Source organism: Kogia breviceps, chromosome 1 (assembly GCF_026419965.1).
Source record: "Kogia breviceps isolate mKogBre1 chromosome 1, mKogBre1 haplotype 1, whole genome shotgun sequence".
Classification (NCBI taxonomy): domain Eukaryota; kingdom Metazoa; phylum Chordata; class Mammalia; order Artiodactyla; family Physeteridae; genus Kogia; species Kogia breviceps.
In genome coordinates this window covers 165,744,389-165,758,232 of record NC_081310.1, presented here as the reverse complement: position 1 = coordinate 165,758,232, position 13,844 = coordinate 165,744,389, and the positions used below count along the sequence as shown (strand labels likewise).

The 13,844-nt window shown below is 50.1% G+C and overlaps 2 protein-coding genes and 1 non-coding gene across 3 annotated transcripts in view; 2 read left to right on the top strand and 1 right to left on the bottom strand.

Moving 5' to 3' along the window:
- Positions 1-13,844, top strand: part of RPS8 (ribosomal protein S8) — a 396,253-nt gene that overhangs the window by 164,800 nt on the left and 217,609 nt on the right. The window lies entirely within an intron of this gene.
- LOC131766266 (armadillo-like helical domain containing protein 1) lies at positions 314-13,155 on the top strand. The gene is made up of 7 exons (XM_067020530.1): positions 314-368; positions 11,777-11,899; positions 11,998-12,070; positions 12,218-12,347; positions 12,440-12,517; positions 12,816-12,897; positions 12,972-13,155. Exons 1-7 carry the CDS (start codon positions 314-316, stop codon positions 13,088-13,090), a joined length of 660 nt encoding a protein of 219 aa, XP_066876631.1. The 3' UTR covers positions 13,091-13,155.
- Positions 4,705-4,820, bottom strand: LOC131747381 (U5 spliceosomal RNA). The gene has a single exon (XR_009332889.1). It is a non-coding gene; the product is annotated as a U5 spliceosomal RNA (small nuclear RNA).

Below are 13,844 nucleotides of genomic sequence, written 5' to 3'. Positions count from 1 at the left end.
TTCCATTGCTTTAAATACCACTTCTGTGCAACGACTCCCACATTTCTAGTTCCAGCTAAACATTTCTACCTCATCGTGTTGTCCACGAAAAATTTAATCAGTCGATCTAAGAAAGCAATGGAAAGTTTTATTCGAGCCAAATTGTGGCGTATAAGCCGGGAACAGCCTCTCAGAAAGCTCCTCCAAGAACTGTTCTGCCTGTGAGAGGTCAAAGCACAGTTATCCAGGGCTTTGTACGTTAAGTGACGTACACGGTGACGTTCACACGATCCAGATCGACTCCGACAAAGCAAGTAATGGGTCACGGGTCATCATGGCCCCTTACAAGATCAAGAAGGAAGGTTATCTCCTAAGGAGTTATCCCGTTGGTACTAGAGGAGAATGTTGCTCTTCACAGTTGCGCGGGTATTTCTGCCGATGGGGAGGTTGGTCGATGCATGATGCAGATACGCAATGCACAGTAGAGGGAGGAGAGGAGGCCAAAGGGCAGAGGAAATTTTTTATGTTCAAATTTTCCTTGACTTGCTTTAGAATATGGATTTGTATTTCATCAGTGTCCAAAACTAAACTCCCAGTCCTGTGCCATCTTCCCCAACTCAACTGATGGCAACTCATCCTTCCTGCCACTCAGCACAAAATCGTGGTGTTCTCCCTGATGTCTCTCTTTAACCTCTGGATCCATTCTGTCTGTTGACTCTACCTTCCAAATAAATCCAGAATCCAACTATGTCTCACTACCTCCATTGCTAATACTCGGGTCCAAGCCACCATCATCTCTCCTCTAGGTGACTCTGCTTTCTGCCCCATTCTCTTTGTCAACACAGCAGCCAGAGCGGTCCTTGTAAACTTCACATTCTGTCACTCTGCTCAGAACCTTGCAGGGCTCTCCATTTCACCGAGTAAAGCCCAAGCCCTGACTGTTATGGACTCCAGGGTGATCTAGTCTCCCATGACTTCCGAACTCTCTCCTACTTCTCTCTCTCTTCTTCACTGGGCTCCAGACACACTGGCTGTGTGGTCCTTGAAGTTGACAAAACAAGCTCCTGCTTTAGGGCTTTTGTGCAGACTTTTCTGCTGAGCACTTGAGAGAGGTTCTTTTCCTAGAACTCTCACCCCAGGTGTCTGCGTGGCTAACACCTTGACCTCCTTTCAACTCTTTACACAAAAGGTATCTTCTCAGGACTGCACTGGTGGTACAGTGGACAAGACTCCGTGCTCCCAATACAGGGGGCCAGGGTTCGATCCCTGGTCAGGGAACTAGATCCCACGTGCATGCCACAACTAGGGACCTGGCGAGCCACAACTAAGGAGCCCGCCTGCCGCAACTAAGACCCGGTGCAACCAAAAAAATAAACATTTTTTTTTTAAAATCAAAGTTATCTTCTCAGGGAGGGTTACCCTTTTTTAAGTCGCATCCCACACTGCCAACCCCTATACTCTGACCCCCGACCCCTCTGCCACTGCTGTTTTTTCCATAGCACTTATTTATGTGTTATTTATTTATTGTCTGTCTCCCCACCTGAATGTAAGCTCCAGCAGGGCAGGGATATTTGTTTTCATTACCGATATATCCCAAATGCTGAGAACAATGCCTGGCACATATGAATGAATGACCGAGTCACTGTGAGGGAACTGTCCCTCAAAGTCAGAGGACATGAAGTCAGATGGCAGTAATTCTCCAGGGTGCCACAAGAGGGCATCACCGGCCCTGATCTTGTTGGTCAAAGGCAGCCTAACTTACCCCAAACTGGGATTTTGAGCCTCAGCTTTCCTCTATTTGGGCGGAGGGAGGAGAGAAAAGTTAACAAAATATCGGTATGTTTTCCATAAAGCTAAATGCATTTCCTGTTTTAAAGACGTTGTCCTGTCCTTCGGTGTCAAGTCACTCTTACTGTTTTTAGTCTTGGAATGGCCTTTTTGTAGAATCATGACTCAAAACATCACTACCCCAGAAATTTTTTGGAAATTTTACTAACTGGAAAATCCAAAAATCTCTAAACCACTGGTCTGAGATGATAATAGTTTAATAACAATGGAACTTTTAAAAAATGAAATCTTAAGGGACTTCCCTGGTGGTCCAGTGGCTAAGACTCCACGCTCCCAATGCAGGGGGCCCAGGTTCGATCCCTGGTCAGGGACCTAGATCCCGCATGCTGCAACTAAGCGTTCTCATGCCGTAGCTAAAGATCATACGTGCCGCAGTTAAGACCTGACTCAGCCAATTAAATAAATATTCTTCAAAATAAATAAATAAGAATGAAATCTTAAGTATAATACAAATATCCAAAACAAACATACGTTACATGAAATTTATCACTACACATTTACTTTCCCCCAACTTTTTATTTCCAAAAGTTCAAAACTACAAAAAGTTGAAAGAATGAGTACCTATGACACATTTTCTTTCTCTCTCTGTTTACTGGGCTATTTGAAAGTTTCAGATGTCACGACATTTCACTACTCAATATTTCACATTACGTGTCTACTAAGAATAAGGCCGTTCTCCTACATAATTACTATATCATTATTGTGGTAGTGTGAGTCATAGCCTCCAAATACATCCACATCCTAATCCCAGGAACCTGTAGATATGTTACTTCACATGGTAAAAGGGATTTTGCAGGTGTGATTAGGGATCTTGAGATGGCGGGACTCTCCTGGATTATCTAGCTGGGCCCCAGGTCATTACGAGGGTCTTTACACGGCAGGAGGATCCAGAGTTAGTTAAGAGATGACACGACAGAAGAAAGACATTTGGAGTGCAAGGAAGGGGTCACAGGCCAAGGAATGAAGGCAGCTTTCTGAAGGCAAGGGAACAGATTCTCCCTTGAAGCCTCTAGAAAGGAATGCAGCCCTGTCAACACCTTAATCCTAGACTCCTGACCTCCAGAACTGTAAGACAATACATTTGGGTTGTTTTAAGTCACCAAGCGTGTGATAACTTGTTACAGCAGCAAGAAAACAAATACAATTATCAATTCAATAATGTCACGTGAAATAGAGTACATATTACAATTTCCACAAAGGTACCAAAAGTGTACCTCTGCTTTCTTCCTGCCTTCCTTTTCTTGGTGTGTTAGGGGGTTTTGTTCAGGATCCAGTTAAGGTTTGTGTATTGCATTTGATTGTCATGTAGTATACGCTTTTTGTGTCTGTCTAATTTTTGTATTGTATTCATTTGGGGCTGTGTCGGGTCTTCGTTGCTGCGCGCGGGCTTTCTCTAGTTGCGTGGAGCGGGGGCTGCTCTTCGTGGCGGTGCGCGGGCTTCTCACTGCGGTGGCTTCTCTTGTTGCCGAGCACGGGCTCTAGGCGCACGGGCTTCAGTGCTTGTGGCACTCAGGCTCAGTAGTTGTGGCACGCGGGCGCTAGAGTACAGTCTCAGCAGCTGTGGTGCCTGGCCTTAGTTGCTCCGCGGCATGTGGGATCTTCCGGGACCAGCGCTCGAAGCCGTGTCCCCTGCAGCGGCAGGCGGATTCTTAACCCCTGCACCACCAGGGAAGCCCTACGCTTACTTCTAAAGTTAAAATTTATAGCAATTACTTGCTGTCTTGATCCACATTAGAAACTGGAAACTACAGATGATCTTGAGCATTTCCTTCTCTTGTTTTTGGGGGGCCGCGCCGCGCGGCCTGCTGCGTTTCAGTTCCCCAAAGAGGGACAGAACCCACGACCTCGGCACTGGAAGCGTGGAGCCGCAAGCACTGGGCCGCCAGGGAATTGCTAGGATTTCTTATTTTGAACAGTTCTACGTTTAAGGCTAAACTACCTCATCACCAAGTTTATATATAAATATGTAGCATACAAAAATCAACCAACTATACTTCAATTTCTTTGAAGTTTTTAAAAAAGCCAAGTTACACAAGTGCAGCAGTTAGAACCACAGGCCCAGAGAAGTGGGCCTCGCCGGAGGTGCTCACGTACTGCCTTGAAAAACCTTTGCAAACACATATACCCAAGCCTGAACTTGAATTCAAGACCTAACCAAAGCCAGCTTAAGCGGATAGTCTACAGCTAGCAACCGTCTATTGGACGACTGACTGCTCTGTGCCAGGCCGCGTGCCGGGCACAAGAAGCAGTTCAACTTTATGCCTGCTGGTCGCCAACGTGCGAACATAAACCCGAAGCCCTAGGAACAAAGTGTGTTCTCCAGCTCTATGAGTACTTCAGTTCCATATCACTGTGGGGGACGCTCGCGCTAAGGAAGCCGGTTGGACGGACGGAAGGACGGACGGACGGACGGGCGGAGAGGGGGTCCGCTTCTGCCGTGCCTTGTTCTTCTCCTCCCCGTCCCACCCACGGGTGCTGCCTTCCTCAAACCACGATCGATTCCCTCTCCCCACAATACCACACGACTCCACAAACACCAGCTGCACCGTCCACACCAGGCCCGCTTCCTGAAGACAACCTCACAGGAACACGACACGACACTCGGCCTCCACAGACGAGCGCTTAGGCGGGTTCCGAATCTTCACGGACGTAACGCTCCTCATCGCGAGCACACCAACAAAAACAACTATCAAAGTGGAAAAAAACAAACCCGAAAAAAAAACCCTGGGAAGAAAGCCAAACGCGGACACACCGTCGCAAAAACGATCTGCAAGCGAGTCAAGACAGCGTTGCCGCCCCCTCAAACGCGTGCAATACTACACCGTAGAGAGAGACACAGCGAAGCACAGAACACTCTGCTTTTGACACCTGCTTACCAGCCTTGTGAAAACAAGGCCTCAAAAAATTGACGAGAAACTCGGAATTGTTTCTCTCCACGGAAATCTTTAGTAAAAGGCGAAAGATTTATGCGTTTTGAAGAGAAACCAGAGTATGGCGTCACACCCTCTCACACCCTCCTCGGCTAACTGTAAGTCCCAACACACCAATGGTAACTACCTACCCGCAAACAACCAGTGAGTTCTGCCATTATTTCAGAAAATTCTGTGGAAATATCCTGACTTCCAGCGGGGCCGGGAGTCAAAAGAAATAGAAGAATCTAGCCTTTTGAAAGTAGGCAAGATCCCGAATACAGTGCATTGTGGGTATGTAAATGAAACAGAGTCACCAACCTCGCGCTTCAGCAAATGCCTTCCTTTATTAGTTTTCCTGCTCGGTCTAGAGCCACCACCAGGGGGCGGAGCAGAAGCCAGATAGGAATATAGTCGCCGAGTCCAACCAGACAGTCTGTTTTATTTTGTTGGTTTTTTTTTTTGTTTTTTTTTTTTTTTTAAGGGACGACATTTATTCCTTTTCCAAATGTTACAGTAAGACCAGGGGGAAGAAAATGGTCTCAGCAGTTAGAAAAAAAAAAAAAAGTGCAAATCTGGGGTTTGGCCGTTAAAAGTTATTTACAACAATGTCGAGGGGAGGGAAGAAAAGAAGTTGTTTCCCATTACAGACCTCCCCCCAACCGCAAAGCTTAATACTTGCTTACAAGTCAAATAAGAGACACAGTTGATTCACGAGCTGGAGGTTGGAACTTGAGTAAGACATTTAGAGAAACCTAGACAAGGGCAGTGTCTGCCCCAGCCCAGGTGCCACTGTAGGCACAGCACAAGAGCCTACAAACAGCAGGGGAAGGTGGACACTCAGAGTTTGGGAGTGTAGGCACCCCCACCTCTGGCTCAGGGATTTGGGGAGTAAACATAACCTACTTGGAGAAGAACTGGGGACGACAACCAGCAAACTGCCTTCTGCGCGGCTGGGGACGGGGAAGGAGGTAGGGCCAGGGGCAGGAGAATTTCACATCACTGACCTAACTTGGGAAACTGCAAGGGACCATCTTCAACTGGCCTTAAGAGCAAGAGCAGATGGATGATGGTGTTGCCGAAATATCAGCTTCCCGGTGCACCAAGGCCGAACAGAAATACGGAGACAGAGATTTTGGAGGAAGAGAGAGATGGCTTTATTTTTCTGCCAGGCAGAAGGGAAGACACAGCAGGCTGGCTCCTGGAGAACTCTGCCCCCAGCTCCTTCGGGAATCGGAAAAGATTTTATATGTGGGGCTCGCAGTCTGGCATATATGATAAGGATCAAAATAGTGAAGGTCTTGCCTTCTTCTTCTTCCTGCGTTATTTCAAAACAGTCACGGCTGGCATCAGGCAGCCCGGTAATTGGGTCCGTTTGTCTCGGGGCTGTTGGCCTGCGACCTTTTTTCTGAAATGCAAATGCTACAGGGGGTGATTTGTTACAAGGCAGTGCAGGATGTAATTCACATAGTGTTGAAGAGTCATAGGTTCGGGATGTCCCTGGTGGCACAGTGGTAAAGAATCCACCTGCCAATGCAGGGGACATGGGTTTGAGCCCTGGCCCGGGAAGATCCCACACGCCAAGGAGCGACTCAGGCCATGTGCCACAGCTACTGAGCCCGAGTGCCACAACTCCTGAAGCCCGTGCGCCTACAGCCCGTGCTCTGCAACAAGAGAAGCCACCCAGTGAGAAGCCCGCGCGCTTCAACAAAGAGTAGCCCCCGCTCACCGCAACCAGAGAAAAGCCCGCGCGCAGCAACAAACACCCAACGCAGCCAAAAATAAAAGTAAATGCATGAGTGATTCAGCGGGGAATTCCCTGGCGGTCCAGCAGTTAGGACTCGGTGCTTTCACTGCCGCAGCCCAGGTTCGATCCCTGGTCGGGGAACTAAGATCCCACAAGCCGAGTGGCCCGGCCAGAAAAAAAAAAAAAAGTGATTCAGTGAATAAATCTTCATTTTGCCAAGGATCCCCATACATAATCAAGAAGCAGATACATAATCAGTGAAGGCTCAAGCATTTAGTGCAAAGTGAAGAGGCAGAACCAGGTAGTTGTCTCCTGGAGAGCTTGGTCCCATGTGGGCAGAGAATGCCATTGGTGGTCAGGGAAATTTCATTAAAATATCCTCATCCATTCATTTTTACCCTGAATGTTCACCTAGCCACTTCTTGCTACAGGAAAAGCTATCTGAGGCACAGGTTGGCATTTTTTCCAGGGCATCCTGGCACTAAGGTGCCACCAGCTTGTGCCTGGGAAGAGCCCAGCGACTACTGAGAGCTGCGCTGCAGCTGACCAGGCCGCTATAGTCAGATATGAGGAGGAGCCAACCACTCAGACCCCAAAACCAAGCAGCACTAATTCAAGAAAAGGGAAGAAAAGGTTTCACAACCAAACAATAAAAGAACAGGTGAGAAAGACTTGTGGATTGCAGGCACCAGGCTATAGCTGCCAAGTGGCCAGAGGCATCCCAGGCTGCATTTTTATCCAGGTGGGAGAGCGTTTGGGTGAAGACGGGGAGGCTCAGTGTCCTGGTCCCTTTCCCTCCACAGGGTTGCTGGCTCTGTGATTCCAAATTAGAACCATATCTGAGCAATAAGAGGTTGGGGTAGGGTGTAGTTGGGATTATGAGGGCTACCCCAGGACACCTGGATGAAAGAGAAAGTGCCGAAGCAGTGGCCAGCTGTTTCTGAAGCAGCTTGGCCCACAGAGGAAAGGGGCTGTCCCAGAGGCCTGTCCCCAGAGTACCAAGCACTGGAGGGGTGGCACCAGACATCCTTGAGGATCTTCCTCGTGGGAGAGTAACTCTTTGATTCTGTGATTGGGAAGAACAGGCTGACACCAACTGGGGTTCATTCCAGGAATGCAAAGCTGGTTCAATACCCCAAAGTCAACCAGTTTTATCTACCAAATTAACAGACTAAAGAAGGAAAATCACATTATTGTATATCAATCATTGCAGAAAATGCATGTGACAAAATTCACAACTCATTCGTAATGTAAAATTCTCAGAAAAATAGGACTAGAGAAGAGCTTCCCCAGGAATTCCCTGGCGCTTCAGTGGTTGGGACTCCACACTTTCACTGCCAAGGGCCCGGGTTCAATTCCTGGTTGGGGAACTACGATCCCACAAGCCATGCGGCACGCCTTGGGTGGGGGGGGGGGGAGAAAAACGGAAAGAGTGAGAGAACAACTTCCCCATCTTGATAAAAAGCATCTACAAAAAAAGAAAATCTACAGCTAACATTATACTTAATAACGAAAGACTGAAGGCTTTCCCCCTAAATTCAGGAACAGAGCCACCTTGTCTGCTAAAGGATTACTTCTAGCAAAAGAAAAATAATCCTAGGAGACAATTCTCTACAGGTCTTTCACGTTTCTGCATACCTTGTAAATGAAATACTTACTGTTCTTTGTTCCAGACTATCTTTTCAAGGATGTTTGTTTAGCAAACAGCTTTGGAAAATAAAGATAGTTTCGGGACTTCCCTGGTGGCGCAGTGCTTAAGAATCTGCCTGCCAATGCAGGGGACTCACGTTTGATCCCCGGTCCGGGAAGATCCCACACACCACGGAGCAACTAAACCTGTGTGCCACAACTGCTGAGCCTGCGCTGTAAAGCCTGCGAGCCACAACTACTGAGCCTGCGTGCCACAACTACTGAAGCCCGCGCGCCTAGAGCCCGTGCTCCACAACAAGAGAAGCCACCACGATGAGAAGTCCGCGCACCGCAACGAAGAGTAGACCTTGCTCGCCGTAACTAGAGAAACCCCGCGTGCAGCAACGAAGACCCAATGCTGCCATAAATAAGTAAGTAAGTGAATAAATAAATAAATGATAAAGTCCATACATTTAAAAAAAGAAAGGAAAAGAAAGATAGTGTCCCCTTTAGAGCAAAGGGCAGGCATACTTACTGACTGCTATATAACATTCAGGTTCTCTGAAATCAGGGCTCCTCTATGTAATAAAATCCATTGCATAACCAGGCATTCATCTGTGTTACTTCCATGGGACTTGGGGGCAAAGGGAACTGATGCAAAAAGAGAAAACCCATATAATCAATATGAAGACTATAAAAGGAGACATCATTATAGATGGTACATTCATTAAAATGATTTTTTTAATGACATACTGAAAACTTCTTGCAATCTGTTTGAAAATTTAGATGAAAACAGTGAGAAAACATAATTTACCAAGACATACTCGAGAAGTAGAAAACCCAGGCTGTCCTCTAACCATTAAAGAAAATGAATCAGTGATTAATGTTTTCCGTAAGATCAGAAGCTTCAGAGAATTCTATCAAACATTCAAGAAAAAATTCTAGTCTTAAACTCTTCCAGACATTAGAAAAAGATAGTACATCTTTTCCAAAAATCCCTGTCACAGATTCTCCTGGAGGAGTGCCCATAGCACAGGAATAGACACCAGCCTTGGAGAGTGACAATCAGTTAAGGAGAGAGTGGCAAATGTAGCTAAGTGTACTCTGGCCTCTCTTCACATCACTTGTCTTTTTTTGTTTTTTTTTTTTTTCAGCTGCCGTTGGGTCTCCGTTGTGGTGCGTGGGCTTCTCGTTGCAGTGGCTTCTCTTGTTGTGGAGCGCTGGCTCAGTAGTTGAGGCACGCGGGCTCAGTAGTTGTGGCGCACGGGCTTAGGTGCTCCGCGACGTGTGAGATCTTCCCAGGCCAGGGCTCGAACCCGTGTCCCCTGCATTGGCAGGCGGATTCCTAACCACTGTGCCACCAGGGAAGTCCCAGATCGCTTGTCTTTTACCTTTTACTAAAGATTTTGTGGAGAGGAATGTGTGGGAGGTTGCCTTCTCATCTAAGAGGGAAAGTTTCCAATGTTTCATCTATTGGGTATGACCTTTGCTATAGTTTTTTGTAGATAGCTCTTACCCCACTGAGATTCCATTTTTCCAAACTTTCTTTCTATTAAGATGATATATGTGCATTCCTAGATGGCACCTTATTCCTTTTACATACTGCTAGACTCAATTTGCTAATATTTTGTGTAGAATTTTTGCATCTATGTTCACGAGTGAGGTTGCTATATAACTTCTCTAGAGCCTCACTTACAGCTGGGGGCAGCGAATCAGAGAACCCAGTTCCCAACCTACAACTTAAATTTGGAACTGCTTTCTAAAACAACAAGTTGGCTGTTATCTTCTATTTCTTAACTAGGAACCTCTTTATATTTCTACGCATCAGCCATTTGTCTTTGAAAATCCACATACTTACCCTTGTTTGAGTAAAACCTCAGAAGATTCCACTACCAATTCTCTAGTGTTTCCCTCCACGAAAGTCTTTACAACACACAAAAGATGTCATTAAACTGGGGAGAAATGTGTATGTGTGCACCATGCATGCCCATCCTCCCATATACTCGTTGGTCCCCCAACGTGGGCGGTGCCTTTGTACCTGCCAACAAAAGCCTTTCTTCCACTGTGGAGAATTACCCCCTAAACATGTTCTTACTGGGTAAAAGCTCCTGACAAGAAAATAAAAGGTGGGACTTCCCTGGTGGCGTAGTGGCTAAGAATCCACCTGCCAACGCAGGGGACACGGGCGCGAGCGCTGATCCGGGAAGACCCCACATGTCGCCGAGCAACTAAGCCCGTGCGCCACAACTACTGAGCCCGAGTGCCACAACTACTGAAGCCCCCGCGCCTAGAGCCGGTGTGCCACAACAAGAGAAGCCACTGCAAGGAGAGGCCCGCGCAGCGCAACAAAGACTAGCCCCCCTGCTCGCCACAACTCGAGAAGGCCCGTGCACAGTAACAAAGACCCAACGCAGCCATAAATAAATAGATTTTTTTTAATGTTTATAAAGAAAATAAAACATTAATTTTTGTTTTTCAAACAGATAATACTGTTAATATTTCTCACGTAGTCGACACTGCCTTCCGGTATGCAGATGAGCTAGTCAGGGAAACAACTTTGCCCTCGAAGTAAGTGGAGAGGCCAGCAGCACTTGACTCTGCAGCTGGGGGGACAGCTCATTTCTGAGCCCTGTCTTCCATGCAGCAAGCACTTGTGTTTACCCGCTGTCCTATCACACCACATTACCTGCCCCCTTCCAGCTCTGCCTGTCTGGGGTTCTTTTCCCTTTACAGAAATAGTCAGTCCTCTGCCATCTTCCCAGGCTCTCCCACAGCCCACCGACCCCTTTTATAGCACTTGTCACCAAACTGTTCGCCGGGCACAAGAGGCGTCCTATGCAGACTTGCCAAAAGGCTGAGTCGATGCCGGATGGAATGAATGACTGCGAAGCAGCTACAGAAAATGCCCTCTTTAAATTCTAGTCCCCTCCTCCTTCCTAACCGAATCTTTCCCTCCTTTTGCCTCCACCACTACCTAGCTCTGGTACCTTAGGCAAGTGCTTTACCTCCCTGTGCCTCATTCCCTCAAATGTCCCATAGGGATAAGTCATCGTGCTATTGCAAAATGAAGCTCGTTGGTCACAGGGAGCGTCACTGGGACGCTGAACGGAGAGCCCTCAGCACAGAGCCTAGGCAAACAAGGCCTCAATAAGGGTTCGTCAGAAAGGGAAGCTTCTCTCAACTGCTGTCTACCTTGCCTCCTTTCTCATTTTCTGCTCCACATCCCCACCCACTTGCTCTGTCTCCCTCTCACCCCTTGTCTTTCCCCATCCGGTCTCCCTTTGAAGACCCCCGGTCCTTCCCTCCTCCACCAAACCTTCTAGATTCCTCAAAGCCCTTTGGCGGCCCTACCTCTGTGGGGCCTCCAGCTCTTTTCAGCCTCTGAGCCTCCAACCCTTCTTCCTCCGGCTCTGGCTGGTTCTGTGAGTCCCAGGGCGCCTCGGCCTCCTCCTCCCTCTCCCCTTGAACCACGAGCTCCAGAAGGGCAGGACTGAGGGGTCGCCGGCCCAGCTCCCCCCACGCCTGGCACAGTGCTGGCCAGTAAGAGGTGCTAAGAAAGGTCGATAAAGAGTTCAGGGGGCAGGGGGTGCTGCTTCCCGGCGAGGGCGAGGGCGAGGGCGGGGAGTGGAGCGGCGTGCCTCTCCAGCGCCCCTGCCTTCCCCAGCCATCGAGCTGATCAAGGACCTGGTCAACTACGACGTGTGCCCGGCGCTGCTCAAGGGCCTCGTGGCGCTGCTGATACCGTCCTTCAAGGAGACCAGCAAACAGCAGTCCCAGATCGTCAGCGGTAGGGACCCGCTGGGATCGGGGTGGTGGACCCCGACGGGGCAGGGTGGAAGACGAGGGCGAGGGGTCCTCCAGCCTCACGGCCGCTCCCTCCTCCAGACTCTTCGGTTCTGCAGCTCGCCGCCCACCTGCCGTTGTTCTTGCAGCAGGCCGCGGCCGCCAAGGCCATCGGGTAAGCGGGCGGCAGGTGGTGGGCGGATGCGGCAAGCCAGGCCCGGCGCTGCCCGCGGGCCCCCAAGAGCGCTCCGGCCGCCGGAGGGTCCCACGGGGCCGCCGCAGCCCGAATCCCACCCCCACCCCCACGCCACCCCCCGCCCAGGATCCTGGCGCGAGGCAACACGAGCCTGGCCGAGGAGATGCTGCCCCTGCGCGTGGTGCACAGCCTCATGGCCGCCATGGGCAACATGGACCACAGCAACAGCCAGCGGCAGGCCAGCCTCACGCTAGAGGTGCGCCGGGCGGCCGGGCGGCGGGCGGCGTGGCCGCGCGGCGGGCCCAGCGCGTGGGCACGGCAGTCACGCCCCCTCGCCCGCCCACGCAGTACTTTGTGCAGTTATTCCCAGCGGTGGAGGAGCACGTGCGCAGGTCCATGGGGGAGGAACTCTACAAGCTCTTCCGTGTAAGTGCTCCCGCCCCGCCGCGCCCCGCGGGACAGCACAGTCCCCCCGTGTGCACCCCAGCGCACGACCCCTCCCCTTGTACACCCCACACACAGATCGGCCTCGGGGCCGGCGGCGGGAGGGACTGCCCTGGCTTGGGCTTCTCCACCTGGCACCCTTCCAAGGTCCCCTTTCCTGCCCTTCCAGTCAGGCCTAGAGCCTGACCGCAGCCTGCAACCTCCATCTGCCCACGCCCAACTCCAAGTCCAGGCTGCCTGCCCTGGCATCCAGCCCAGTTCCCCTTGCTCCTGTCCTCAGAGCAACGCCGAGGACTTGTACGGGAAAATAGATAGCATTCAGGCGGACATCTTGGCGGCCAACAAAGTCAATGTCACCAAAGGTGAGTGGGGTGTGAGGGGGCCTGGAGCAGAGGTGCGGCGGCACCCAGACTCAGGCTCATCTCCCTGTCCCCAGAGCTGTATCTCAGTGGCCGCTCCGACAGCACCATGAGCTCTTACTTTGGACACTGTAATCAGGGTCAGGTGGCCTACATCACACACTTCCAGAAGGAGGCTGTGGAAGAAAAGGAGTAACAGAGCCTCCAAGGCAAGCCAGGAGGCCAAGGCTGTGTGGCAGGGAAGCCTGGCAGAAGGAAGGAGCCGGGGCCAAGCTCCGGTTGACTCCTCTTGGCCCTTGGTGGGAGGCTGGGGTTCTGCCCGCCAGAAGGGGAAAAGGAGAGCTGGCTGGGAAGGGTTCAATAAACAAACAGTCTCGCTATCTATCTGGTGTCCGTGTGTGGAGGGCAGAGGGAGATCGAGTGAGAGTTATGATGATGGGTCGGGGTGCCTCTGCTCACCAAGGAAAAACGCTGGTCTGAGGGGAAGGACCACCAACGTCGTAGAAGATTCAAGGGCACAGCCTGAGGAGCGGGCCTTACCTCAGCTCCCTGCTGGCCCCTGCGCTCTCCCCTCCAGGACACCACACCCACCTGGTTTTCCTCCTGCCTCTCCGGTTGCTTCCTTTCATTCTCTTCCGCTGATTCCTCCTCTTCAACCCAGCTTCCTTCAAGGTGGAGTGAGGCAGGACTCTGACCTGGAGACTCTTCCCTACGTTTACACCCTGGTGATTCCATTGCTTTAAATACCACTTCTGTGCAACGACTCCCACATTTCTAGTTCCAGCTAAACATTTCTACCTCAGCGTGTTGTCCACGAAAAATTTAATCAGTCGATCTAAGAAAGCAATGGAAAATTTTATTCGAGCCAAATTGCGGCGTATAAGCCGGGAACAGCCTCTCAGAAAGCTCCTCCAAGAACTGTTCTGCCTGTGAGAGGTCAAAGCACAGTT

What these genes read in the sequence shown, in the direction of transcription:
- LOC131766266 (XM_067020530.1), top strand. Translation starts at nt 314, where the DNA reads ATGGCCCCTTACAAGATCAAGAAGGAAGGTTATCTCCTAAGGAGTTAT. An exon ending in CCTAAGGAGTTATCCCGTTG is followed by an intron (nt 369 to 11,776) that starts GTACTAGAGGAG and finishes TGCCTTCCCCAG; the next exon opens with CCATCGAGCTGATCAAGGAC. An exon ending in GCGGCCGCCAAGGCCATCGG is followed by an intron (nt 12,071 to 12,217) that starts GTAAGCGGGCGG and finishes CCCCCCGCCCAG; the next exon opens with GATCCTGGCGCGAGGCAACA.